This window comes from Rhamphochromis longiceps, linkage group LG16 (assembly GCF_057381845.1).
Source record: "Rhamphochromis longiceps isolate RC_006_pf linkage group LG16, R_longiceps_female_GT1.1, whole genome shotgun sequence".
NCBI lineage: Eukaryota > Metazoa > Chordata > Actinopteri > Cichliformes > Cichlidae > Rhamphochromis > Rhamphochromis longiceps.
Window position 1 is genome coordinate 21,957,594 of NC_140572.1, and position 25,791 is coordinate 21,983,384.

Genomic DNA, 25,791 nt, shown 5'->3' on the forward strand with positions numbered 1-25,791 from the left:
TGGCTCTTTTGGCTACTGGATCTCACTAATGGCAGGGTTACTCTGCAGAGTACCACCTGCTGTTCAAACCTTCTGATTCCAGTGAGCAGCCAATTAGAAGAAAGTTAGCTTTAAGGAAGTGTGGGCATAGGGAGGGGTGCTCAAAACATTTTTTTTCCACAAGAGTCTACGGATTACTATGGCAATAAGCATAATAGACCCATTGTAAGGAGCACTTCCAATACTGAATATTTAAATATAACAAAATTCATAGCACTAAAATGTTTGAATCCACAGTACTGCACAAGTCTTGAATCAGTCATCATTTCTTTTCATTACTAGGAAAATGGAAAATAGGTGCAGCTGCATATTGAAACATGCAAACATCCAGAAAAATACAGTATATGAAGCATAAGTTTAAGTTTGTACAGTTTTAATGAGCTTGAAAGTCAACGCTTTGTATCACCACCTTCATTCTTCAACACAGTCTGAACTCTCTGAGGCAACCTGTATTGTAATTTCTTTAAGTAGTCTACAGAAATAGTTCTTGAGGCTTCTTGGAGGACATTCAAAGCTCTTCTTTGGATGTTGGCTGCCTTTTCTTTCCATTATCTGTCAAGATGATCCCAAACTCCTTCAGCAATGTTCAGGTCAGTGCTCTGGGGAGGTCAGTCTATGGCTGAATGTCATAGACTGACCTTGTGTGTTTTTTCTATCCAGGTGTGATTTTAGTCAATTGGCAATGCGTTTATCATTGTCATGCTAAAAAATAAAGCTAAACAGACACTTTCCAGATGGTATTACATCCCAGGTTAATCTGAAAGTGCATTTCTTGCATTAATAATTCCATCAGTTTAGATGGAATTAAACACAGCTGGATACAATGCAGCTCCAAACCATCATAGAGCCTCCACCATGTTTTACAGATAGCTGTGGACATGCTGGACTGAAAATTCCAGCATCTTTAGATAAAGTCTGAAAGATGTTTAGAGGGCCTGTAGAACTACTTGAAAATGACAACAAAGTCTGGCTCAATACAGAGAAATGAGGTATGACTCAAAATTTTTTGCACAGTACTGTGTGTGAATTAGAGTTCCACACAGTTAAAGTCATTGAAATGAAATTAGACATTACATGTTTCTGTCTTGGTGTTTTTTCTGTGCTTTCACAGCATTGAACTCTTGAGTAGCACCATAATTTCATTGAAATATTATTAATTAATAAATAAAATATTGAAAGGCAGCTTAGGTCAAAATGCTGACTGCATCAGTATGCGGGGATATACAAATCCTTGTGTTGCATTGCAGAATTGGACTTTCTATTTTTAGAGAGGCTGCAGCTGGTGCCGTGTCATTATCATATTTTGACAACATCACTTTCATTGACACTCGCTGGGCCTTTGGATAAGAAAGTGCTCTATTTGTCATTCTTCTATCATGATTCCTGTGTGAAAAGATTTTATTCATGGGATTCTGCTCTCCTGCTGGGCTAAATGGTGACTTGTAATGGGGCAGACATGCTCCGCAGGAAGTGCCAAGTTTTGTGAAGTTATGTTCCATAGAAAATTGTTCAACTCAGAGTCAACGAATACAAATAGAAATATAATATTTATATATTTATTTTGGTATTTGATAGAATGCCCAGCATGATGGTTCCTGCTGTCAGCTAGATAGGCTCAGCCCATTGGCCTGAACAAAAGCTACAGTATGATGGCGAAAATGTGACTGTTGTGAGCAGGAGATGGATTAAGAAGTTTGTATTGCCTTTTTTTTAGTACAAGCTATTAAGTTTTCTGTTTTCATCTTGGTGCATACTATACATGACTCCTATCTATTTCTGGAGATTAATATTTAAAAATAATCATATTCTTTCTGTTTTTACTGAAAAATATCTCTGTATTTTAGGTTTGGGTAATTGTCTTGCTTTAAAAAAAATGAAAATAATCAAATCCTCTTATGATAGGGCTGGTTGATGAATTGATATATGAACAATATATTTAGTAAAAAACATGAGCATATTTTTTTTCATCTGCACTAATAAATAAATCCATTACAGATTTTGAGCCCTAACACTTAGGTCATTCTTGTAAAAGTTTTTCTTTTTTTCCAGTTCACTTCAGTTCTTGTGAGCAGCTCCTCATATCTTGACACTTAGAAGTATTGTACTGACATTGTAGTGCACAACCATCTGGTCTAAGTTGTGACCTTGATTTATCTACACAAAGTTTGCCAGTCTTTGTGAGATCTACTGGGACTGTATGGAGCAGCAAATCAAAGCAATGAGCAGCTCAAACAGACTGAAAGCTGCACGAGTAAAAGCTTCAGTGCTGATTCACAGTAAGTCCTTCAGTGCTACGTTACAGAAAGTCGTTTTATTCAAGAAAGTATATTAAGCAGTAGATATTGAAGATGATAGTTTAATTTAGCAGTAATTTAAATGTTGCTGAAAAATTGCTTAATCTACAAAAGGATTCCACAATGATTATTAGGATTATTTTGTAAATCTTTGTTAATCACCACAGTAGATTCAAAATCAAGCATTTAAGAGATGATTGAAGTGCAGACTTTAATCTTTAAATCAATGGATTTTTACAAAAGTATCGCATGAACTGTTTAAGAATAGCTGTAATTCAAGGAAGCACTCTTATAACACTCCGATTGAGAGGTCCCTGATATGATGCAAAAGCATCATATCAGGGACCTCTCAGTGCACATGAAAAAATGTTCTGTGGCATCAGTCATTCATGTGCAAAAAATAAATAAATTTGGATTTATTGACGTTTTTTGCACCTTGCAGTGTCCAGCAATATGGGTTTTGCAAATACCAAACAATCCAAACACTTTCAAATCCACATCAAATCACATTCACACTTGCACCTATGGGTATGTAATGGGATTTTTTTTAACATTATTATTTTTGCCAACCTTTTTAGATCAACTTTGACTTAATTATTAGTTTATTTTTAAATCTTTTAAAGCTTACGCTATCTGTCAGCAGAAGATTCTAGACTGAGCATCGTCCACACTTTTGATTTGTTGCAAAAACAAGCCTGTGACCTTTCACAGGGGGTGGTGGAGATGCTGGAACTTGTTATCGACTTTGGTAAAAAGGCAAATGCCTCAGAGAAAATGCCTCAGCCTTCCTACTTTAACAGACCGGGCTTTACCCCCAGAATCGACAAAATTGACAGTGTGCCTTATAATCCGATGCACCTTATAGTCCAAAAAACACGGTAATTTTATTTATGTTATTGAAAGCACTGCTGTTTATCAACTAATAGAAAAATTATTTATAATTTCAAACTCGTTGCTTTTACTTAATCAAAATAACGAAACTGATTATTTTGAGGTTCAAACCAAAATATTGTTTAGGAATCATGACTTGCATCTTAAATATACTTTACTGAGGATTGTTCGCAATTTTCAAGCAACAAAAATAACTTTTGCCTACAGCTTGTGGGATTTTTGACTGAGGATCCAGTATTGAATGATCAAAAATTAAACACTGCAGGTTGCCTATTGGTACCTTTGCTCCTGCTGTTGCTGCAGCCATTGAAGCTTAGTAACGTGTGAAATTGTTTGGTAAGAAACATCTGTCACATTTTATAGTCGACAGAACAGGGCACCATCACAAGCTGTAACAGCATCACAATTTCAGAATGCCACATATATTATTTATCCTAGCTGTCAATCTCTTGTTAATCTCAATCAGTGTATTTTCAAAACCATGCATCCTGTTCAGGGTCACAGGAAGTTGCCAAAATGAAGCCTTGGAGTGTAACAGAGAGATTTCACAAATAAATATACCCACCCCCACTGATAATATAGACACTATTTCACTTTACCTGAATTTCTTATCAGCCAAAAACAGGGAGAATTGTAAAAATAATATATACATTTTTTTTAAAAAAATGATGTTTGTGTTGCATTTGCACTGTCTGGTTTATCGAATTTTACTAATAAATTACAACATGAATGTTATCTATTGTTAGTTGCCAGTAAGACTGCTTTCTTAAAACAAACAAGTCTGTTGGACTCCTAAATCCAATAGAATGTCTACATTTACTTCACTAAAAAAATTAATTTCTAACATGGCGCCACAGTTTTACATTTCTGCCATTAATTTTGTAGCAATGTTCATTTTGTCTTTATTAGAGCACTTGTCAATTGGGTTATTGTTCCCTGGTGCAGATTAAATGCCAGTTCTATATCTTTTGGCTCTGACATTTCATGCTCATTATGGGATGAAAGATTTTCAATTAGCTTGAAGTCTAACCACAAAAAATGGTATTGACTCGTCTCTCGGTGTTAAATTGTCAGGAAGGTTATTTCATGTTCTACACATGCAGACAAATTACTGTAATATGTAATCCCATGTAGATCACAACTATGCTATTACTTAGAAATAAGAAGCTTTGGTTTGAATGAACTCAGATCACCTTCTGCTATCACATACTGTTGCGGACTTCAAGCTGCAATATTCATCTTGATTCTTGTGGCATCTATTCAGACCAGCTTTATGTTCAAGATACTGGGGAGGTGAGAACTAATCCAACCAAAGAGGGAGAAATCCTTTACACCTGGAGGCTGTGCCCTTGATAGTGACAATTTTCCTCACAACACTGCAGGAAATAACACCCTCTGATTAAATAAATTCAAACTCGTGACAGAAGTTGAGAGAGAGAGAGAGAGAGAGAGAGAGAGGGAAAAAAAGGCCAGTTCACAGCCTTACCTCCATTTATCTACAATATGAGTGTGAGGCTGAGAGTGACTGTTATGGCATCGCCAGAAGCAAACTAAAACAGATGTGTGTACGAAGAGCAGCCGCACTGCTCCTCGGAAATGTGAAATGTTTAGAAAGCGCTACTTTTGTACCGCACTTTCACAGGAGGAGAGAGAAAAAATAACTGGTTCAACTTCCTCGCTTTTGGATGTTTTCTTTGATGTTATGTTCGAAAACAATTATTTGCTGTTAAGGCTAGAGTAATAAAAAAGTGATAGGAAAAATTGCCCTCCACAATCATATTTTTCCTTTATATTTCTGTTCATGAGACAGAGGAATGCAGATGCATCCCAGTGAGGAGATCTTGAAAGTTTTCTCTCCTTTACACAAATAGCATTGAACGTGTGCTTGCTGTGTTTGCCTCTAAGCAAGAGATTAATTAGACAAGTAACTAAAATCTGACCAAGAGACTTAATTTAGAGGCTAGAGCTTCTCACAAGCTCCGCTAATATCCGATTTAAATATGTTGATATCATGTTGTCATTTCACATTAATTTGGAAAGATGCTGTTCTTAGAACTTCACTTGACAGAACATGAACAATAGCATTCATATGAATCAATCAGCCATGCTTCTACTGTGAATACAACATAATATTTTTCATGTAGGAACTAAATGGATAGTTATGGTTTTAATAAATATCGTTTTTAATGCCATGCTGCGATATCTATTTCTTCTTTAATGTTACGCTGAATAAATCAAATCAAAATAAATCATTCAGTAGATTAAATGGACTCTGCTGCTGAGTAGCCAGTCTCTAATCCGTTTGTTCCCACTGGAGAACAAATCCTTGCTGATTTCTCACAATTCCACTCCTACAGACAAGACTTGCTCACTGCATCCAATATGGGAAAAAAGATGCCAGCTACTGTATCCACACAAAACCTTATTGTTATGATAAATGTAATGAAAAAACTGTTTATTTTGTCAAATAATTTGTAGTTGCTTTCTATACACCATTTATCATAATAAACACGCCTTTTTCAAAAGCAGTCTGGAAGCAATTTGATGAGATTAAAGGTAGGATTAGATTTTAATTACACGAATTAGCTGAAGCATGGAGCGACTGAGGAACAGCTGTCAGGCTGTTCACCACAATCAAAGGCTGCACTGAATACAGTCAGGATGCACGTAGGATGCATAGATCATGCTGCTTTTTAGATAGATTGCCTATTTAGCATTGCTTTGACAGCGTTTATTTGTCTTTGTGCATTTTTTAACTCTTCAGATATTCTTTCTGTTGAATAATGCTTTGATGTTCTTAACTATTTTTTAATCAGGCTGTCTGCACAAATTGATGTCTCCTACTTCTCAGATGTTTTAAATATCAGTCACACAATCGCATGCCCTGGAGATAAATATTGTGCTCTGTGATTTACATCATGCAATATGTGCCATTATCACATTGTATTATACCTGTGATGGAACCTAGTCTCCCGCATATTGAGATACTTACAGCGACTTGCCACTGGACTAAAGTCAGTCCAACGTGAACTGCTTATCAGTGCCAGGTTTTTGTTTTTCGTTCTGTATTTTTTTCTTTCCCTAATCTAGTTGCCTCGATGTTTACTGGCTTCTGTTGCTCGCTCACTTTCCCTCTTGAGAGAGAAATGTCTCCACATTGGAAGTGATCTCTATCGATTCTATCTGCTCATTTCTTTTTAATTAGGTGATTTGTTTCACTTGGTAACTGTATCCAGCTACAAATTGTTTATTGAAATTCAAGACAGCAACAAACCCTTTCTTTTTGTTTTAAAAAAAAATCCTCATGAATAAAATATTGACAGAAAAGGGAAAATAAAATCTGTACTCACTGAGAGTGGACAGCCCATGGCTGAAACTCAGACCACACAAAAAGTTTCTACACACAAGGACACTGAAAAGATTAGAATTTTATGGTCTAACCAGCAGAAATTCGAAACACTGATAGAAATCACACGCTTCCATTTCACTAAAATTAAGCTATTCTATTTTAGGCCAACTGGGTGATGCAAGTTGGCAGCCAAACCGAATGGGTCAAACACAAATCCGACCCGGTTTGGTGACCATTGAAAGCATTTTAGACATGGTCACCTTTAGTGATTCGATATTTCTGTTACTCATTGGAATTTAATTTAATGGTATTACTTTTTTAAAAATAGATTGAAGCAACTCTTCATCTCATGTGACAAAGGAAAAGAAAACTGAGCGTTTGAGTGGGCGAGCTGCACTGAAAAAGCTAAAACTCATCTCGAGTAATGAAAATAGTCTATGTGTGGATGTACTATTGCAAATGGAACTCTGTGAATGGTCGTGACAGCCAAGAAATAACCTGTGACTGCAATCTCCCAAGAAATAATATCTTAATATTAGGAGTCTTTACTTGAGGAAAAGTATTTCCACTTATGCCACACTTGAACGGTTCCATCCATGCAAAAGTGTATGTAAAGAAAAATGAATGTTTTAATATATTGTTAAATCATAACTGCTTATCAACTCAAAGACTGGAAACAAAGCAAACAGCTACGCTTTTCCTGGAACTTTACAGAACATGTGATTAAAAGCATTTAAATAAATGGTCAGGTTATTTTTGCGTGATAATAATCGTTGCAGACTTAGAGTATTCTGCATTTTTCAAATGGAAAAAAAAAATTCATATAGCTCTGGGCTTTTATTAACCTTTTGCCAAATGGTTCTAAGACAAGCCACAATGATTAGACAGAGCAGACAGCCATTATACATCCATTTAACTCCACAGGTGTAGGTAAATGGCTTTCAGGCACAGCAGTTCTATATCACTGCTGTTCAGGGATGGAAATTAAGACCACACAGGACGAAGGAAAAACAGCACCAGAGCATGCCACTCATCTGACACACTGATAATAATTTTATTTTTTTACAAATTGGGCCTTGTGAAAAGTGAAGACATTGATAGCCTGTTATATATGAGATCTCTACATATTCAATTAAACTTCAGCTCTCCGGGATCTGAAATGTCAGCTAAATATAAATACCCGTGGCTGAGTTTCACATTCTGATTTTCAATCACCAGTAGTACTGATTGCACAGTCAGATGTGTTATTAGGCACACACAGTTTTCTGTCTCCTTTTTTCTTGGAGGTCATCGAATAAGTTCTTGGGGTTAGCGCAGAGATTTACAAAAAAAGCAAACTTATTGATTTCTGCTTTTTACTATTAAAAACGAATAGTGTTAAAGGTTTTCATTTCAGGAATAACAATGTAACCGAGCGTTAAAGTACATAAAAATGGCTTATTTGAGTACCACTGCCAACTTATCACTGTAAAAGGTGATTAAAAAATTAAACATAATTAATTATAGAACAGTTGCCTTGAAAGAGTTTAACAAATAAACCTTTATGACCGTTTCCTCTAAAATTGCATGTTTCCAGATTAAATCTAAATAATTATTTATATTTGCCAGCTAAACAGAAATAGCTTTGTTTTCCTATTTAAAGTTGCTAAAGATAGATTTTTATTTTAGCTTACCAGAAATTGCAGTTATCTTTAATATTAATCTAAAATGACATTTGTGAATTTTAGTGTCTGTGTGTATAAAATGTAGAAACCTAGCTGTGAGAAAACCTTTAAAACTAAGAGCTGAAGACACTATATTACATAATAACTTCCTTACACAGGACTTTCTTCTGACCGAGTATTGACAGCCTGTACCACCCTTGTGTGTCATTTGCCTGCAGAAGTCAAATAATGTAGAACATACTGTGCTTTTCTCAAGGCAGCACCGGGTGAACATTTGGAGGTTTGTGTGCACTGGCATCTGTAGGGACATTAATTTACATTCTGTTTTATAGTTATTTGCTTGTCTAATCACTCACAGTTACATGAAGATGTGGTTGAGTGGATCTAATTACATATTCTCTTCCCACCTGTGTAATTAGAAACCTGCAGAAAGACAGGAATTTTGTTAAGAGAGAGAAATTATACTCTCCAGTGTGTTTATAACCAGCAAGGTCTATTATTGTCTGAGCTGCATGGCCTGTCCAGATCACATCTGAGCATTGTGATGCACCCTGCAACATGAGGCTACAAAGTGAGAACAGGAAAGGCTGGCTTCAACATAATTGTGGGCAAAATACTAGAAATAGTCCAGTCAGCAAACCATACACAAAATTTCATGATATCTCCAGCCCCATTAGTAACACGATCTGATTGTGAATAGCTCATTATCGGATTGTGTCTCTTAGTTTGATTAGCCATGCAGTACATTGTCAATGTTGCTCTTGGGTTTTGCATCTTATGTCTTGCCTACTGTTTTAGATTGCTGCCATCATCACTGAACATGAATTATGCTAAATGATTCAGGCTTTGTTTTTGTACAAGACTGAGCTATTTGACTGACTCTCTGTTAGCGTTTAGATCAAAAGACCACTGGGGCTAACACTGAAATGCTAACATATGTCACAATGACATGGCAAAAATGCTGCGGATTAGAAGGCAGTTCTCTGTGTTGCCTGCTAACTGCTTTTCTATAGCGGTTAAAAGGCAATTTTTTGTAATCACCAAATAAACAAACAAGGTTCAGATAAAGAATTTCACTTTTTTTTTAGTTATAGTGCATAAAAAACACCAATAAATCATTAAACTAAATCCTTAGAGGAGTGAAAAAACTGTACAAAATCAATTAAAAGGGTACAAAACCATTTGCTTTTTGTTCCTCATGTATCAATCTCAATATGTGAAGTTCATGCATGTATCTGTTTCCCGCTGTAGTTACTGTTTCTCGCTTACATCTCCCCACTTGTGTCATCATCTTGATTGTCTTCAGCTGTGTCTCGTTAGCATCCTGCTTCCGATTCTTGATTACCCTGTTGGGCATAAAAAGTACTGCGTTACCTTTGGTCTCTGTCTCAGTGACTGTAATTCTGTCCTGTCTTTCATCATGTGACTTGTGGTTTTAATTTTGTGTCGCCTTTTTTTGGATATTGTTTTGTTTTGTGTGTACTTTTTGCACTCAGCCTCATAAAAAGGCTTCCTTCCCGTGAATCCTGCCTGTCTCCTGCATCGAAATTTTACATCCTCTACATTTTACTCCAAATTGTGTGCATAGATTTGTCAATCTCCTAAGGACGCTAAGGAAAAAGTCAGGATATTGTTAATCTTGACTGTCTTATCTAATCTTGCACTAGATGTGTACAAGATTGTTTTTGGGGGGGTTTTTGCCTCATGTTAGCAGCAGAGGAAATGATCTCTAGTAAAAGATTTTTTTATTTAGGGTTAAGATTTAGGCCCCAGCTTTTCTAAATATTGCCTTGTGTGCCTTTATAAGTCTAAAAGTTGGTAAAGTAGACTACTCTTTTGGGAAAAGAGGGGTCAGTTTTTGTTTTTTTTAAGTAGCCCGTTAAAGACATTTTTAACATTTGATATAAAAAGCAAACAAACAAACAAAATAAAATAAATCATAATACTTGATACATTTTTTTTCTTTATGGCTATTAAACCCTGGGCTGTGCACATATGTCTATGTTCAAGGACTCCTTTTCTTGATCATGACTATGTGTCCAAGGGACAATATGCCTCTTTTTTTTTTTCTTCCTTTCCATTTTTATACTGTTTCATAGCACTATTAGTTGGTTGACTGAACCACAGATGAGGTATGCTTTACAGAATCCAAATCACACTAGAGCCATTTTTCATCCTGTGGAACTCTTCACAGGCAAAGAGCCATAGATGGGCTTGTTCACTTTCCTTATTTGTCCTTGTCTGCTGGAGGTTGCTGCTGGCTGACATAGCCTGAATTTAAGTGGACATCAATCTCGATAAAGAGGCAGAGGCAAGAGTAAGGCGGGGCAAATAAGCATGTTTCATATCACAAACTGAAATATTAACCTCCAATTTGAAGTAAAAATAATTGGCTCGTGCTGTGGTTTCGAGGCATGGTGTCTTTTAGATTTCTGTGTCTCTATCCAGTAAGTCACAGCTGTAAAAACCCCTGCTCAGAATAGGACAAGATATGTCTATTTGCATGGCTGTGTCGTGTTGATAACAAGATTTCCTCTGGCTGGCCAGTAGCCTATCTCAGTGGCGCAAAAGTGATGCAGGGAAAATTTGGCTCAGAGTGGCAGCTGTGCCACAGTGGACTGGACTTCCTGCACTCCTCATAAATGAGAGTCATTAATTCTCCATGTAGGCAGAGTTTTTCACATGTAGCGCAGGAGCCCATCTCTCTATAGGACACAGCTATAGTCCTAGCCTCACTCAACCCAGAACCACATCTTATTCTCCGGCTTTCTTCTTTCCCTGCCTCCCCCCGTGACACTCTCTGCTTTCCCTCAGCTGTGTATAAAGACAAAGTTCCCGGGCTAGCTCTCTGTTTGTTGAGCCCATCTGATAAGTTGCAGATAAGTCACCACTGCTGGGAAAGATTGCCATCGTTTTTGATCCTGGAGGCACTCTTCTTTTCTCCTGTGATGAAATACAAGTTGCTCCCAGTTGGCGCTGCTGACCTAAATTTTCAGTATTTGCAACTGAGAGCTTTTAAGCTTGAATTTAGATATACTTTTACCTGTGTTTGTTTTTGTGAGCAGACATACCTGGGGCAGTTGAATGAATTTGCATTATAATCACATTAAATAACAAACAATATGGAAATGCTACGTTCAGATTTTTTTTTTTTAAGGAATATAAGGACACAAAAAGAAAGCAGTCAAACTAAACTGCAGTACGCTGTTAAAAAATACTTTTCTAAAAATGATTGCCATGGCTGCTAATAGACAAACAGCAAAAATATTTTTTCTTTGGCCATTGCAGGTGTTTTTTTTTTACACTTAGACCATATGGTTACACAGTTGTGCACTTGAAGTGCTGCTGTAGAAAACCATTTGGCACTGATGTAATCTGTATATTAAGATCTCAGCAAGAATCACAGGCCATTTGCAATTCACAGTGTAAACAAACAGAGGGGCTCTTCAAAGGCTCTGACTTTGACATAATTGGAAAGGAAATGGAAGCAGAGCTGAGCTAATGTTTCTCAGCTTTTTTCCCCTGCCATTAGTGATCTAAGGTCCCAGAAGAATGAAAAGCTGGACAGGTCTGCTATCAAAGCACTAAAGTGTAATTTAGATATTCTTTTTTTCATTTGTTTGTTTTGTGTGTGTCCGGGGGGGGTATGTACAATATTTGCACTACTTTTTTTTTCTCATGTCTGCAGCTGGCTTTTTGTGTAAGGTCAATTATTTTTTTTAATGTTTTCTTTTCAGTCGCCATTTTTGGTCTGTTCCCCATGGAATGTTATCTATTCCTTCACAGTTTGGGAATACATTATTTTATTTTCCTATGATGGGTGGGGCGGTTGGAGTAGCAAGCCAAAAGAAATACATAATTTATTCTTCAAAAACCAACAAGCTACTTTTGGAATTTTGATACAGATAAAATAAACTGTTAAGGGAGTCATGGAGCATGTACAGTGAGACATCATTGTTTCTGAAGTCTCCAAATGACAGGATTATTATATTTAGGTACAAAGTAATTGTGGAGTACTTATCCACAAACCAGCCTTCTGGTTTGTGGATGGAGATGCATGTTCTGTACTGTCTGCAGAAATGGGCCTTTAGCTATGAATGAGTGGTTTGGTGATGTCCAGTTACCTGTGGCACGGCAGTCAAACTCAGAGCTGCCACCGTACAGACTCTAGCACATCGATATAAATCAACATTAGCAGTGTTTCAGTTTACTCAGTGAGCCTTTAAAGGGCAACAGCAGTTTGCCTAATTAGTCTGAGGTACTGTGCAATGTGAACCATACAGAGTTGTACATATTAGATCATGTGAATGCAACATCCTTTTGAAAAGCTTGCAAATATGTTCATTAAAAACGATGAAAACAAGTGCAGATGATATGTTAAGTGTATCATGTTCAACAAGGCCCTCTGGCTTGTGTCCACACAATATTAATGAGCCATTGACCTTTTTCACAGCATATGTAAATAAGTGCTTGGCTTTCAAAAGTTCTATTAAATCAATTACTCATCAGCACTATTCACTACATGGAGCCTAACAGCATTTTGTAGACTTGATTGAGTTGATCTACATAAAAATTGAATTTGCCTCAAGAAGCATTCATGCTCCGTAAGTGTGCTTGCAGTCTGAGATGGGAAGGTGGTAAATGACAATACTGTGCAGCAATCAGAAAAGAAGATGTAGTAGTTTGCAAATTGTAAACCGTTTGTGTCCTTTTTGTAAAAAGCTCCATGACAATATAGCAAATATTGTCATGTTTGTTTATGTGCTCATCTGCAGAGATGTAAGCCAAAGAGAGGAAACATATCTGCACTTTTAAACCTGAACGGAAGTGTGTGTGTGTGTGTGTGTGTGTGTGTGTGTGTGTGTGTGTGTGTGTGTGTGTGTGTGTGTGTTTTCATAAATAATGAATTAAAAATTCCTAGGGAGGTTGACATATTTTTTCCAGTCAATTAATTGCTTCAATATTAATCAGAGGTAGGCATAGCATTGCACCATTAGTACAATTAGTAGGGGAGACCGGGGATAGTTGTAACGTGGGTCAGTTGTAACACTTCCAATTTCTCCAATCAGGGCTAAGTTTCAAATGATGTGACTCATCCTGTGCATGCCCAATTCAGTTCTGCTATCACATGTGAAAAATCAGCACATTTTGTCAAACACAGACAATTTAACACGAAAAAAAGTAATTTGTATGCCAAAAAGTAAGTTTTTCTACTTCATTTCAATTTCTAATAGCATTATCTGCTTTTCAGTTAAACTCATCAAACTTAAATTATGTTATTTGTATGTCTATGGGGATATATTCTGTGTAGGTCTTTAGTGCTAATGTTTTAGCCGTTGGCTGTAATGTTAGCTAGTTCATGGCTATAGGAGTCTGGGTTAGTTGTAACAGCAACAGTCTGGGTTAGTTGTAACAATAATGCAGATGTTACAACTTACCACACTATTACTTTAACTTATATTAAACAAGTTGGGGCAACGACATCAGCAGAGAGAGGTTCACTGGTCGCATTTGTATATGCGGTTAATGCCATTGGCAACACAATTCCTCCACTGTTTGTGTTCCCACACATACACATTCCCACACTGTGTCAGAGATGGACCAGTAGGAAGTACTGGTAGTGGAAATAAATCAGGATGGGTGCAAGAAACAGATTTCCTCATCTTTCTGAAGCACTTTGCAAACCACACCAAGGTAAGCCATGATAAAAAGTAATGGAATTGCGATGCTGGTGAACAACTACATTTTTTCAGCTTCATTGTTATGTTCAAAATTGGTGCAAGAGTTGTAGGTTATAATGCCCACTGAGCCAATGAGGCCAAACTCAAGGAAGACCAACCAAAATGAATGAAATATTCAGTTGCAGAAAATTCTATAATTTGTCTTTTTTGGGGGGTTGGAATATGTTCAAAAGCTAGATTTCTGCATTCTGTCACACACACACACACACAGCTACATAAATGGCTCTAAGTGTATTCATGTGTTGAATAAACAAAGATTACATGTTAATATTTTGTCAGTACCCTTATTTCATTGTGTTACATTTCACCCCGGGATATGTTACAACTAACCCAGACTATGGGGTTAATTGTAACATTTCACTCTTTGTGTTTGAGACCATACCATGCAATGGGTAATTGTGCTGCAGAGAAAATAGCTGCACTATTTAATAGCCGAGACATGTAAATACTTTGCATTACATTTTGAATCCACTACCTTAAAAGAGCTTCAATTTACAGACAGAAATGTGAAAAATGTTACAACTATCCCCGGTCTCCCCTACCATTTTATTACTTTTTCTGTTGTTTTTCACCTTCTGTGAAAACCAAAAGAGCCCAAAACACAATCAACTGAAAGCAGCTTCAAAATAAAGAGAAAAATATTCAAAAGCATTTTTTAATTTACCAGTTAGATAAAACTATGCACTGCGTTTGGAAACACAAACCCACATAAACAAAATGTGAGCAGTTATAGCTGGCACCTAAATAAAGACCCATTGCAATTGCACACCACTGAATTGAGCAGCACCGCAATGTAAATGAATTCAGGGACATGAGTGGAGACTTTTCTTTGTACTTGATGATTGTGGTTTCTGTTTTCACAATGAATTTCTGGCATTGTGTCAATCATACAGTATTTTTCTTGCAGTGTGTTCTTTACTATTATTGGACTGCTACGTTTACCAAGCATGTAAACAGGCCTTTGTAATTTGAGATGGACCTTGCAGTGCAGTCATTTTTTTTTAATAGTTGCTGTACTGACAGTTATTTTTGTCTGTGAGCACTTTACCAACTGTGTGTTTGCACCTTTGCTCTTCTTCCTTCAACACCACACCTTTTTTTTTTATATATAACAGATGCCATGCTGCTGGTGGCGCAGAGGCTAGAGGGACCTTTCAACATTGAATCTGTCATGGAGCCTATTGATGTCAAGATTTCAGAGGCCATCATGATTATGCAAGATAACAGTGCCCAGGTCTCCTACAGGGTATGTCAATTAGGTACATTTCTCTAAGAACCAAAGTAACACTTCAGACAGGCTGACGAAGTCCAACTTCGTCACAAAATGAGGAATAAGCTTTGCTGGAAGTCATACTGGGCTGTGACTAAGGTGTGGATTACAACACATTCTAATTAAGTCCAAATTTAGGTCTTGTATTTGAATTATATGTTTCAAGTTGGTCAGATAATCTTAGTTCAACTAACAGTAGTTAATGTGTTTCCTGTGTTTTACTGCATTTTTCTTTGCCCACAAAATTGTAGACAGAAAGGAGGAAGAATATTTTTCTGCCTACACTGAATTAGATGCCTGTTCCAATTCAAAACTAAATGCTCAGTTGCCTTTCCCATGCACCAGATGCCGTTTTGTTTATGGCTTAAGTATATGTGGTGTTTTACCAGAAGCCCGTAAAAATTTAACTCAACAAACTTAAATAGCACTGGTCACAGCTCCTAGTCGGATCACCTATCAACATGGTTGCCTCAACTTGACGTAAAGCACTGTCACACCGGTAGTCAGGGGTGAATCATTCACAAGACCTTATCCAAACAGTGTATTTTACCTATTTTCTGCATCCCAAGTAATTTAAACTGTTGACAGTTGGGTACCCATGTTCTTGTAATTGTAGGTTTTTCAAGGCTGTGGTCAGCCAAAACCCGCAGGAATCACTAGGTCTGCTCGTGGTGTTTCGGATGTGTTCAACGCCCGCTTCAGGCCCTACAGCCCAGAGGAGAGGCCTACCACTGCAACTGGCACAAGCCTAGACAGACTGGTAAGAAGACAAAAGCCAATGCTTTCTGTTTTCAGACAAGACACTGCTTCAGTGTAAACATCATTTATCTTTTTGACTTGACACTGTTGATTAAAGCTGGTGATTTGCCATGGTAAGCCCCCGGAGCCGGAAATTAATTCTTTGTACTTGTCCTCCATTCAGACCTTTCTATCGATTTGTGTTTGTTAACGAATCAACAGCTTTACCCAAAGACGGCATGGGAAGGTGTGATGTACTGCATTCACTGCCCTTCTCATCCCCGTGCACTTGGCAAACAGAGAAGGGGAAGAAGGGAGATGGATAGATTTTTGTGAGGCTGACCATATCAATTCCTTCTTGAAGGCGCACCTTTATTTTCTGTCAGATAATCTGTATGTTTGTTCAATAGGATCTTGATACATGAATTTCCATCTCAAAGAACCTTGAGACCTAAAATGCTGCATCGGGGTAAAGGTTAACATGGGGGTGGCAGTCCAATTTGGCTGAGAGACAGCTCTGATTGTGTATTACTCCTGCAGCATTACTTCCTTTTACCCTTCCTCTCTTATACCTGGCCTTTCGCATTGAATCTTTTCAAAATGTTTCCGCTATGCTTGTAATATTTAACCTTGAAAAGGAGAAAATTATTCAGTCTGTTTTGGTGAATGGCAGCCTCATTTCTCATAGTTTTTAAAACCTGCCAAATCGAATGTCTTAGTTCTCTGTGTGAGGTTAATAATAGGTTATTTAGTTAATGGGTACATAATTTGAAAAGCAGCCTTTTTTTGCCATCTGGCTCTTGAAATCCCACAACAACAAATGAGCTATTTGTTTTATTCAGTCCTAATTATGTTTTTGCACTTTATCTAATTCATTCTCGATGCATTTTTGATGTCTTAAATACAGCAGTTGGCTTTTAAGCGTTATATGTCCGTCAGTGATTTCTCCCACCTACGCTGAATTAATTAAGACTTTCTGTTTCCCTGCCTTTATGCTGCAAACCAGAGGATTGTTTGGAATGCGATGCAACACAGTGTAAGGTTCAACATTTTATACTTATGTTTTTGCTGGGACCGTTATCTTGCACTGTTTTATGCATTAACTGCAAGGAGAAATTGTGGTTTTTTTTTTTATTGTGTGGATGGGGATGCACACACACTCCTCTAATGCTGTATTCAAAGCATTAGAGATTTCTAGCAAGCAAGCATTGGGACTTGTAAATCCCAGTGGTATGCAGCACTTGGTGTGCTAAGTGTCATACTCTCATTTTCATCTCCCAAGGGATTCAATGTCAAATACTCTCATTAAAATGTTTCCTGTGATTTATAAGGTGCTCTAATGCAAAACTCTTCGAAGCTTGATAATGTGGTATATCGTGGCATCAGAAGTGTCAGCTGTTAAGCACAGCGTTTTACAGTTGAGTGGCTAACACCGCAGGGATTGTTGAACACATGCCACGGTGTTCTCAGCTAGTCAAGATGCCTCTCCGAGATCCAACACAAACGTTCATCAACCGCCGCATCTATTCGAGACACATCCTAGTCCAAAACTCTCATTTCTGTAGCTAATAGAGTCAACTCCACAAGGATCCCAACCAGTCAGCAAATGACCTGCTCCGTCACAGCTGACAGAAGGGAGAGCTGTGAAGTCTTGGTGGGGGAGTGTTACGAGCAGCAGCAGCTATAATGGTACAGTGATACGGGGGCACCAGACTGCTCCCGAATAACTAGGCAATAAGCCTCCTTAGAGCTTCTCGCAAAATGGAGCTCAGTGGCAAGGGCTTATTTTTTGACATACTATTACTAAACCAGTTTACATGAGCAGAAAATTCTATTATCAACATGCCTGAGGAATCCATGCTGATCTGGCCACAGAATGCTGCAAATTGTGGGTTTTCTATAATAGGCTGTACCATGTGATGTTTGGCTTATGAAAAATAAAGAAAGATTCTTGACTTATCTTTTAGTTTTGTCCAACTCATGTCCACTGTTCCAGTTCAAAATCAAAACTATACTTGCCACAGATATGTGTGGCTGGGTGAGGTGGGGGCGCTACCTCACGAGTTAGAGTAGCTCATCGGGAACTTGGTGGTTCGATCTCTCGTTGCTCCAGTCTGCCAACTGAACTCGCAATGCACTCACTGGAGTATGAATGTGTATGACTGTTAGATAGAAAGAACATAAGTCTAGAAAATAGTGCTTGTGGGTGAATAAGATATGTTGTATAAAGCGTTGTATTAAGTTTTATATATATATATATATATATATATATATATATATATATATATATATATATATATATATATATATATATATATATATATATATATATAAATAAATAAAGGAACCAGTCAATTTACCATATGTTTGCTGTTGGTATCCTCCGATTCAAATGTGCATAATATGAAATATGCCTACTGAGCTATATTGACTCATACTGTGCAATAAAATGCTGGTCAGATTTTCGTGGCAACTTGAGGGAACCAAAACAAGCCCTCAAATTAACTCTGACATTTTCAATATTATTGTGAATTTGTTAACAAACACTTCGAGCAGATATCGAGCAACATTTGCATAATTCAACCAATTTGATGGGCATATCCTGTCCTTTTAGCTTTATTTTAGATCTCCACTAATTCCCAGTTGGGAATAGCTGTCTCTTTACCACATAGCTGCTTCAGTCAGTTGTTTAAGGAGACTTTGTCTGCCTCGTGCTTGATGCTGACCAGACAGACAATGTTTTCACTAAAAACACTAAAAATTCATCTATAAAGGCGTGGGCTATAACCCAAGTAATTCAAGATCATTCTTTTTAACTTGTGTTGGTCTGCTTTCCATTTTAAAATAGATGAGGAATTTCGAGTTATGTCTGGAATGCGATGCTTCTTGAGACTGAGAATTATGTCTTCATTTGGTATATACTCAAGAACATCATATCAGTATACTCCTTTTTCCATGTTTTGTCATCACTGTAGTACTCCTAATCTGGTTTTAGACATCCAGGTTCCAAAATGATCCAAAGAAATGTATTTTAATCTGCCCAACCTAGAATGTGATGCCATTATTCATCAGGCTTATTTCATCTTGCAGTTTTTTGTTCTTCCTGGGGTATTGTTTGTTCTTGGACACCAGACATATATATTGAGCGGTCAGCTGTGCAGTCTGATCTCATAAAATATGAGATTCCTAAAATGTCATTTTAGGAATTATCACTGCAATTTTTTTTCCTTTTGTGTCTTTTCACAGCAGAAGTGACATCTAAACTTTCAGTTTTTTCATGTGTCATTTCATCTCACAAAATAAAATGCAAAAACCTTAAAATGCACAGACATGAAGTCAGGAGCTATTTATACATAATCCCATTTTAAACTAAAACATTCTCTGGAAAGATCCTTGTGTGAAGTTTTGCTTCAGTTTTTCAATGCTGTGTTGCACAAAAAGCAAGCAAAAGACAGCCACTGCACCTACTGCTGTTAGTAGAATGGCTCTCTTTTGTACCCATATACCCTTATGTTCAGAAGCCTATTGATGCTGTTGTGATCTTTCCCATCTTTAGTCTTGTGAATCTGTTTGGTTTTGGCAAAACATTGATAGACAATTTGGAAAACATGAAGCAAGAGAAATGCTGGACAAATAACAAGTGGAAGCAAATTCACATACAGAATCAAAGTGTGTTGATGCAGTTCACTTATTTACAGTACAATGGGGGAAAAATCTATAATAATACCTGGCTGTATATTAAATATCAGGATCTGATTGAAGTCTAGAACTTTCAGAAACAGAAGGTAAAAGCAGTAAAGTCCTTGCATCTCAAGGAAGGAAAAAATGAGTTGTGATGTCCATGAGCTCTAGACCTTCATTCAAGTATTACTAACAGTCCTTATCTTTAAAATTGTCTTTGTTCAATTACTTTTGAGCATTTAAAAATTTCAGAAGATTTATAAAAAATGTTGCAATAAGGATTAAAGTCTGCTCTTAAATGACATCTTGATTGGTGGATTTGAAATCTACTGAGGAGGTGTGCATAAGCAAAGCTACAAATATTGTGTCATTGTCCAAAGGTATTTGGACAATGACACAATATTGACACAATATACTTTTGATACCTGATTTAGTGTGCAGTGGTGTACCTTGGACGAGTGAATGTGTTTTAGATGTCTCATTCATCTGCTGTGAAGTCCTGCATTTTACCTCCAGCTGTCAAACCTCTAACTGTGTAAAACTGGTTGTTAGCATCCAGCCAGTAATCTAATGTTGGCAAGCGAGACCATGTGAAAAAAAATTGTCCTAAAATGCACGAGTGGATCTGTGACAAAGTGTTTGTTTATTTGTACATTTCTACCTCCTGAGAAGTCTGATGATTCTGTCAAAGTTCTGCAGTTGAGGTAACAGCCTATAACCGTAACCGCCTGCAGGTATATGTTACAGTACTCCTGGTTTGTTAGATATGTGTCACTGCTGAGGTTAGGTATAATACATTTATAAATATATGTAAATAGTTAATTCTGAAAACTTGACTGAACACATAGTACAAAAGTTAAACAAAGTCCATTGAACTTAAGTTACCAGGACTTCTTTATAGCCTCTTTTCCACTAATATCTGCTCGATTTGACTCAGCTCGACTCGACTCTACTTGGTATTATTATTTTCCATTACAGTTGAGAATCATGGGTCATTATAGCAACACAGCAAAAAGTCCTGTGACGTCGTTTTTATGTGACACAAATACAACACAGGCGATGGTAAACTAGCTGTTCAGTCTGTGGCTTTTTGTCACTCTCGGGGACCGCAGTGTTGGTTTTTGTGCAGCCATTTTCCTCATCGTCAGGTTTCAGAAAAGGAAAAGGTCTGATTTTTGTGAATGAGTCGCTCTCATGACTCATCGAGTGATGACTGGCCAGTCAGATACGAAAAAAGTACCTTGTACCAGGCACTGCTACCTAATGGAAAACACTAAAAATCACATCGAGTTGAGTAGGTTCTAGTGCAAATGGATTTATGAAAATCAACTGTCCAGTAGTGTTTATGAAATAATCTCTTACCCTACACTGTATGCTGTAATGCTGCAGTGCTGTACCAAAATACGTTTGTATCACAGTACAACTTTTCCTCACTGAAAGTTTGGTCACAATTCTCTTCACATCAAAGCAAGAAAAGAAAAAGAATACACAAGCACAAACGTCAAACGATAGTAGCCTTCTGTAGCTTGGTAGAGTTGTAAAGCACTTTGGTCTTACTCCAAGATTTTTACAGTATGTGCTGTATATATAAACTGAAACTGCTGCCTTGTTACCTTAGTGCTTAGTGGTGTAAAGGTACAGCTAGCAGCTGTCTCCTGCCATCATTACTGTGGCTGCGTTTATGTGTTCATCTCGCAGCAGGGACATGACTGGGTACCCTGCGAGAACACATCTTTGTTGTCCCACACACTGTTCTCGTTTACATTCTGGCACGAGATAATTACCCACGACAGTGACACTGCTCAGCCCAGTGAAAGTTGACAGCAGTTTAAAGTGTCCTTTGATAACAACTTCTTGTTTAGATTCACTGCTAAGTTTGCAAGTCAAAGAATGAGGAAGGGATGGCAGGGAGTGCTTGTGTTCATTTCTTCTGTTGCCTATAGAGGAGCCTGGAGGAGCAGGCCCACCTCCAGCTCAATGAGCCATGACTGTTTAATTGCCTGACATTCTGTCAGAGCACACACCCTCAAAGCTCGGAGAGAAATGGAGATTTTAAAGTCAAAAGAGGGGATAAAGGCACAACACACTGTCAGGCTCAGAGGTGCATTAAAGATAAGAAGTGGAGCTTTTAATTTGACATTTGTAACAAGTTTTTGTGCAGTTCAATTTAGTGTAGTTTTATAGGTCCTTTTTTGTCCCCTTGTGTAATGCATGGTTTGCAATTTATATGTATGGCAATATAGCACAACAGTGAGTGCAGGGCACAAACAAGGCTAGACTGTGGAAAGAGCCAGTAGGGAACACTAAAAAATAAAATAAAGCCTTTGATCCATGAGTTTGTGCACATAGTACTGGACCCTCTTTTTGCATAGGTTTCAGAAGATGTTTTGGAAATATTAGAGATTATATTTTTATATTAAAAAAATTAATCCATGCACATAATGACTGATTATTAATAAATGAAATAATTTGGCAAAAGAAGTCCTCCCCCTCCTTCCCATCCTGGAATTTGTTGAATTTTAAAAACACAAACATCATTTACTTGGTTTATTTACCACAACTCTGAGATTTGTTTGAGCTGGTTCATTTCACATTAGACAAGGGTATTTTGCCACAAGAATCTTACAAACGGAAAGTAAATCGCAGAGTAACAACAGACAGAAAAAAGGGGGGAACAAAATACCCTGTTCTGAACTTGAGCGCTCCCTATTTTGCATTACAAATGGCACTTGTAAAATCATGCCTCCACCAATATGTTTGTTTCTTCAACATTCCTTAATATTCAAAATCAGCAATTACTTTTTTGTTTTTTCCCCTGCACACAAACAAAATCGCTTGATGAGTGCACACGTCAAATGGAAAAGCTATAATTGTAAATAAATTATAGCTCCTCTTTTTCTTTCCTCTTTTTCCACCGCTGCATAGAGCAAATGTTTTTGAAAGCCAAAGTCAACAATCAACTGCGGCAGGTGACCCGATGACCGAGTGGTTAGGGAACATAGCACTTGGGCAGCAACACCGCAAGCTATGAGCCTGTGGTTCTGCGAAAATATACTTGTCAGAACTCCTGCATAAGTTGTATAATGGTTTCACTGTGATTAGCTGAAATCTCCAAACTAAATTCCCCAAAAGCTTGGTTAAATGTAAAAAGTGTAAAAACAGATTGCAATGATTTGGAAATCTCACAAGCCCATATTATAGAAAACATGTCACATTTAAAAAGGCATTTTGCTTTTTCATGAAAACGGCTAACTCGTGTGTTATCGTTTGAAGTGATGGCTGCAACATATCTAACATAATTGGGATGGAGGTAGCAAAAGGTAGGAAAGCTAAACAGCTGGAGGAGGTCAGTAACATGATTGGTTATAAAAAAGAGCATCTCAGAGAAGCAGTTTACCAATCTGCAAAAAAAAAAAAAAAAACAGGCTCCACAAAGTGTCAAACAAATTCAGAATAATGTTCGATAAAATAAAATTGTTGAGACTGACTCCCGGGTAATTATAATGTGCTTTGAGAGGATCATCCTAAACTACTGTTCTGGACAGTCATCGGTCCACCTATGCGGGGAGCTCTGTCTCACCTGCAGCATATTAACGGATGTTGATGATGCTATTCGTTGACTTCAGCTCTGCGTTTAATACAGTAATCACAGATGAACTAGCACTGAAGCTTCACAGCCTGGTTACTATTCACTGTGCTGTTGGATCAAGGACTTTCTCTCCAACAAGCCTCAGGTAGTGAGAATAGAGGACAGTACATCATCCACACTGGCCCTGATTACAGGTGCACAGCAGAGTTGTGCACTCAGCCCAGACCTCTTGGCACTATTGACTACACTGCCACCCACTCTACAAATAACTTTGTGAGTTTTGCAGACAACACCATTGTACTGGGCCTCATATCAGATGATGATGAGGCTCATTACGGAGAGGATGTCCAAACAACCTGGTCCTGAACACCAGCATGACCAGAAGACTCATTGTGGGGTGACTGCAAGGGGTCGACAACACATAACATGCTCCCCTCCTTGTACACGGGGAGGAGGTAGAATAGATAAACAACCTTATGTTCGTGGGCATTCACATCACAGCTTGAATACATGTCACCTGGTAAAGAAGGTCCAGCAAAGGCTGCTTTTCCTCAGGAGCCATAAATGGGATGGGCTCCCCTTGAGCCTGCTGCAAACTTCTGCAGAACCACAGCAGAAAGCATCCTCTGTCTCAGTATGTCAGTATAGTATGGCAGCTGCACGAAACAAGACAGAAAGCACTTGGCTTGGGCAGTGAGAACAGCACAGGGGATTGTGGGAAATCCTCTCACAGACATGGACTCAGTGTATGCTGACCGTGTCCAAAAGAAGGCCAGCTGCATTGCTGTAGACCCCACCCACCCAAGTAATAAACTGTTTGCCTTTTGGAAGAAGATATAGGACCATAAAAACAAGAACCAACAGACTGAGGAACAGCTTCTTTCCCGGAGCTCTGAACTCTATCACCCCACCCTACCACGCATACAGACACACATACACACCTCACGCTTTAAAGGGCCGATACATGTGCTAGACACTTTGTAACGCCAACGCTACATTATAATTGTTTCCCTATTGTGTATATTTGTTCATTGTCATTCTCTGTCTTTTTAATCGTGTCTGGTTATAAGCTAATTACCACACAGAATTTTGTTATGTGACTGCATAATGACAGTAAACAATCTGAAAATTCTGTCCTCTAGAGTATGTAATTTCATCAAAAGATTCAGGGAATTGGGAGAAATCTCTGTGTTCAAAAGGGAAGGCTGAAAATCAATATCATGGCCATGACCTTTGGGCCCTCAGGCATCACTGCATTAAAACCGGGAGTGATTCTATTGTGGAAATCTCAGCATGGGCTTAGGAACACTTCCAGTAATCACTGTCTGTGAACTCAGTTAACTGTGCCATCCACATTCGCAGTGCTGAAAGATTTAAAGAGGTTTTTCAGCAGCATATACTCTTATATAGTTTTCTAGGGAAGACCCTGCATATTTCAGCAAGACAAACTAAGACTAAACTACGTAGTATTTACTGCATCTATTACAAAAGTCTGAGCAATGAACTGGTCTGTCTGCAGTCCAGATCTTTGACCAGTTTAAAAACATTTGGTGGACCATGAAATGGAAAAATATGGCAAACACAACCCAGAACTGTTGAGCAGCTAGAATCCTATATTAGACAAGAGTGGGACAACATTCCTATCCCAGAAGTCCAAACACTTGTCTCCTCACTTCCCAGATGTTTACAGACTGTTGTTAAAACAAGAGGGGATGATACACAGTGGTCCACATTGGCCCTGTACCAACTTCTTTTAGACATTTACCATCAAATTCAAAATTGCAGTTTTTTAATGGTGAATTGTCTTAATGCAGTCCTTTATGTTTATGACATGTTTTTCTATGGCCTATAGTGAAATAAATATGTATTTATGAGACATGCAAATCTTTGCATTGTATTTACGTTTTACACAGCATCCCAACTTAGCATTTATACACTAGGATTTCTTGTTATTTCTGGATTAATGCAACCACTGAAACCAATCTATCTGATCAGTGTTAAGTGATAGGACAACAAGGGCTACTTGGATGTGAAAAAAATGACTCTTTTCTGTGAAAGGCTTTAAATTTTTTACATCTATGAAAGTTGTATAATGCTGATTGCCTTTCAGACTAACTATGTTTTTAAAATCATATGCGGTTCATGCATACATGTCTTAATAAACTTAAGTTTCACACCTTAAATTTAAGGTGAGCACCCATAAACATTGAAATGGCATGATTCACTAAGAGGTCTAGGTCCGGGTCCCCCCCTGTCCTCCATGAACCTGAAAGATAGGAGGGAACTATGACAAATAATCATTCTGCACAGTGAAGGTCAAACATTCCAGTGAAATGACAGTAAGCAACACACTGCCCTCACTCCAGCGTTAGTTTGTTTCTTTTTTGTCCCCTGTGCTTTACAGTAGGTGGGAGGACATCAAGTTAAAAATTCTTCTAAATTCTTGGTTAGGTCTCCCAAAAAGAAAAGATGGTAGCACGGTGGATCGATGGCTGTCTAGAAGGTTTTGAACTTGTGATTTTGTTTACTTTAGAT

At 37.8% G+C, this 25,791-nt stretch overlaps 1 protein-coding gene across 1 annotated transcript in view; it reads left to right on the forward strand.

The window, feature by feature from the left end:
- LOC146651083 (glypican-6-like) overlaps positions 1 to 25,791 on the forward strand; it is an 85,132-nt gene that overhangs the window by 41,090 nt on the left and 18,251 nt on the right. Inside the window, exons 5-6 of the mRNA XM_085383624.1 lie at positions 15,094 to 15,224; positions 15,865 to 16,008. Coding sequence (XP_085239750.1) covers positions 15,094 to 15,224; positions 15,865 to 16,008 — 275 coding nt within the window. The remainder of the gene's footprint in view (positions 1 to 15,093; positions 15,225 to 15,864; positions 16,009 to 25,791) is intronic.